This window comes from Atractosteus spatula, chromosome 3 (genome assembly GCF_055471065.1).
Source record: "Atractosteus spatula isolate fAtrSpa1 chromosome 3, fAtrSpa1.hap1, whole genome shotgun sequence".
NCBI classification, from domain to species: Eukaryota; Metazoa; Chordata; class Actinopteri; order Semionotiformes; family Lepisosteidae; genus Atractosteus; species Atractosteus spatula.
In genome coordinates, this window is record NC_142708.1 from 29,185,457 (window position 1) to 29,189,046 (window position 3,590).

At 41.9% G+C, this 3,590-nt stretch overlaps 1 protein-coding gene across 1 annotated transcript; it reads right to left on the minus strand.

Annotated features, from left to right (window-relative positions):
* Window positions 1-313: 313 nt before the first annotated feature.
* Window positions 314-2,226, minus strand: LOC148837677 (TOG array regulator of axonemal microtubules protein 1-like). Its single transcript, XM_088912320.1, has 4 exons — window positions 1,965-2,226; window positions 1,242-1,376; window positions 1,081-1,133; window positions 314-438 (listed from the first exon to the last, which is right to left on the minus strand). Exons 1-3 carry the CDS (start codon window positions 2,168-2,170, stop codon window positions 1,088-1,090), a joined length of 387 nt encoding a protein of 128 aa, XP_088768446.1. The 5' UTR covers window positions 2,171-2,226; the 3' UTR covers window positions 314-438; window positions 1,081-1,087.
* Window positions 2,227-3,590: the final 1,364 nt, after the last annotated feature.

Consider the following 3,590-nt stretch of genomic DNA (forward strand, 5'->3'; position numbering starts at 1 on the left):
AAACAGCAAATCAAACTTGGGAGTAAAAGTAGAAACTAAAAAGGAAGTGTAACTTTAACTTCAGCAACTTAACTTCATAGACTGTCGTTAGTGGCAGAAATTAGTTCTAGAAATAACTATAGCATTACAATACATACAGTACAGAAAGAGTGGGGAATAAATGTAAGTACAGCAATACCACTGCATTTATGTTTCCATGATGTGCTTGAACAAGTACTGAGCCAACATTCTAAGGCACATGAGCCACAGGCAATACATAAAGAATGGAGAAGCAAGGTCAATTATGATTTCAAAATAACGACTTTATTAAGCACTTGAAACCACCAAGAAACAGCAGAGAATAGTTTAAACACAAATAACCCAAGTTCTGTCTGTTTCTGATGTCTTCACTGTGATGTTTCATTCTCCACCATTAAGTCTCTTCTTCCACTTGGAAGTCTAACAGACACAAAGGTGGGAGAGTTGGTAAAGGTGGAAGTTGGCACCAGGATAGACAAACGGGCTGGGTGATCATGTACATGAAGCATACGGAATACAATACGTCCATCAGTCAAGCAACATCACTGGGAGCCTCAAGCTCCAGCCCATCTGAATTTAATTAAGGGTGTACCAGAACAGGCCTGCCACAGTACTTTCATTTTTCATCTTTCACACAATTCAGTAATTACTTTAATTCATTCATTGACTATGAATAACATACATTTACAAAAATAAAGTAGTTTTTAATTAGTGAGTGATACCTTTAAATACATTGGAAGCTAAACATATTCCAGATTAGTTTTTTGTGCTAAGTACTATAAATGTAAAAAGAATAACCTAAAAAATGCATTGGTAGAAATGTATTACAATATTTAATAATCTGTAAGGTTCTAGAGCACATACTACATGGAATATTCATTTTAACAAAATAAACACTCCGGCTGTTAATGATTTATATTGTCCCCTATTAAGTGTTTGTGAATGTAGATTGTGATTTTATACATTTTAGACCTACATTTTCAATTTAAAGGACATGTAATGTTTCAGTTTGAAAATTAGAGCTGTACTGTAAAATACAGGACCGCAGACCACAGACAGTACCTTTTGCTCAAAGTCGGTGCTTCAGGGAAGACAGCAACCGCTGTCCAAAGTGTCTGAAATGACAAATCTTTGCATGAGACTCATTGCACCACGGAGTTGCAAATCTGGCTGCTTGAAGGAAATCACCATCTTACCCGTCTAGGAAAAGCGCGAGCTTGTACCTGGTTTCCTGGGAGGCGTCTTGTGCCAGCCGAGTGGCAGCAGGCAGGATGCGGTTGGTGAGGTCCCTGGGGAGGTTACGTGCGCCCATCCTCTCCACCAGGTCTGCCAGGTGATGTGCCATACATGCCCTCACTCTGGAGTTTAGGTGTATTGTATATTACTGAGCTGTTACTTTGATTGAAACTATATCAGCTTGTCGTCTAACCATTGGCAATGTGGACCTCATTTTCCAATGCTTAACCAGGTTGCTTTTTAAATTATAAAAGTTTGTATTACGCTGTCTCATGTTGTTTTTACATTTTTGTTAGGTATGTTAGCATTGTATGGCAGCATGGTGGCGCAGTGGTTAGCATTGCTGCCACGCAGTGTCCAATGGGTTCAATTTTCGGACCTGGGGTGCTATCTGCTTGTGTGTTCTCATGTGTTTCTGGTGTGAGTGTGCACGTGTCCGTGTCTGTGTGTCTGTCCTGTGACAGACTGCTGACAAGTCCAAGGTTTGGCCTGATTTACACACGCTGTTTGCAGAAATAGGCTCCAGCTACCCCATGACCCTAAACTGGAGAAATTGGTTAGAAAATGAATGGATATTAGCATTGTAGTAAACATTCTTTATTACATGCTTTGATTTAAAGCTCCGTGAAACGTAAATGACCCTTCACAGCTCCTGGAGTCAGACCCTAAGATTCTGGGTGTTATTCTATTCTGTATATTTCTGCCCTCACCTCAGACCTCCATTCAGCAGTGCGTTGATTGCACAAGCAGGGGTACAGCTCTGCACCATGCAGTCCAGTGTGCTGTCTACACCTTGTCGGATGAAGGTGTTGGATTCTCCGGCTTTGTGTAGCAGCACCTTGACTGTGTTGCCCAGTTCCGGGTCCATCCCTCTCTGCAGGCAGGTGAACATGTCTCCCAGACACACCACTGCCATCCTAGACACAGCTGATCGCAAGTTCTTCACCTGGGGAAAGGCAAACCACCGTCAACACTGCAGGGCCTCGTCTGTGCCCCTCTCTTGAACCATTCTATATAAATGGTTCAGAATGGATACAAAAAGAGTGAAAAGCAATCATACAAATTAACAATTAATATTTTGGAGAGATCACACCTCCTGCACGACCGCCTGGGAGACATTGTGAAGTCTGCTCATCAGGATGGCGGGGTGGTGCTGGGACAGACGCCTTATGAAGGTCAGTCCGTCAACCTTCCTGACCCTGAATTCAGTGAAATGAAAGAAATATATCAACCAGGACAAGGAAAGAGATCTAACTGTATAGAGCTATGGGCAACAAGGTCTGTATTTTCACTAGTCAGAACTGTATTCATAGAAAACGGAATAGTTGGATGCTGATTGTACTGCTTTATGCCTACCAGTCGTCAGAGGCCAGAAACTGAAGGCTCTGGGTGAGGGCCAGCTCAGGCCTAGAGAAGCACTGCAGCCCAAGGTGCTCTGGACCATTTCTCTTCTTCCCTTTAAGGGCAGGGGACAGCTCATCTAAAGGTCACAACAGAGTGGGGAAACGTTCTGTGATCAGTTTGGTCACCACTGATTTGACTAAAGCAGATCGTGAAAGGCTTCTGCCTCGGGGCATCAGTAAAAAAGCTCTAGAAGAAGGAAAAAAACCTGACCTTGAAAGAAAGTGGTGGAAGAAAGTGAGAAAGAAAATCAGTGCACATGTGTGGGAGATGCTGATCTGACCTGTGATATGGGGGGTACTGTTCAGAGGCGGAAAAGAGATGTTATCCCTCTCCTCTGCAGATCCATCCGCTCTATCATGCGCAGGCGTTTCTTAACACTCCCCATGCTCCTTCACTGGTCCTGGACGTGCCCCATCTTGTGGGCTGTTACTGGTAGCTTTGCTTTCTCCTTTAATAACAGACAAGTACAAGTTAACCCTAGGGAATCCTGGCCCAGCTCAGTTTTAAGACCAGCTGGACCAGTCTTGGTAAAAGTTTTTACTTTGAGTCCTCTGAAATATTTACTGTAGGACCCGAAGACATCAATTGTTTCACAACATTGAATAGTGATTCATAGTATTCATACACATATACATTTACTTGTACTTGCTCCACCTAAAAAAACAGTACTGATATATTGTCAGTATCAATGTCAGTGCCAGTATTAGCAAATTAGAAACAGAAATTACACTTATGTAGCCAGCAACAAAATCACTCTGGGAATAGGATAGTGATAGGATAAGATAGTGTTTAGGGTAATCAGCTTCTCAGATCTCAGCTAAAACTAAATTGCACAAGAATATATCATCTGTAGCATAAACAACTTGGATTGTAAAAAAGAATTCATACAAATTGACAGAACAGATATGATTTAATTTTCTTTTCTAAAAAGA

Bases quoted from the DNA above. Each gene is read 5' to 3' on its own strand.
- LOC148837677 (XM_088912320.1), bottom strand. From the start codon at position 2,170: ATGGCAGTGGTGTGTCTGGGAGACATGTTCACCTGCCTGCAGAGAGGG. The intron at 1,377-1,964 runs GTGAGGGCAGAA...CCTAAACTCCAG, and splicing joins CTGCTGAATGGAGGTCTGAG to AGTGAGGGCATGTATGGCAC. The intron at 1,134-1,241 runs GTACAAGCTCGC...TTGTCATTTCAG, and splicing joins GACGCCTCCCAGGAAACCAG to ACACTTTGGACAGCGGTTGC.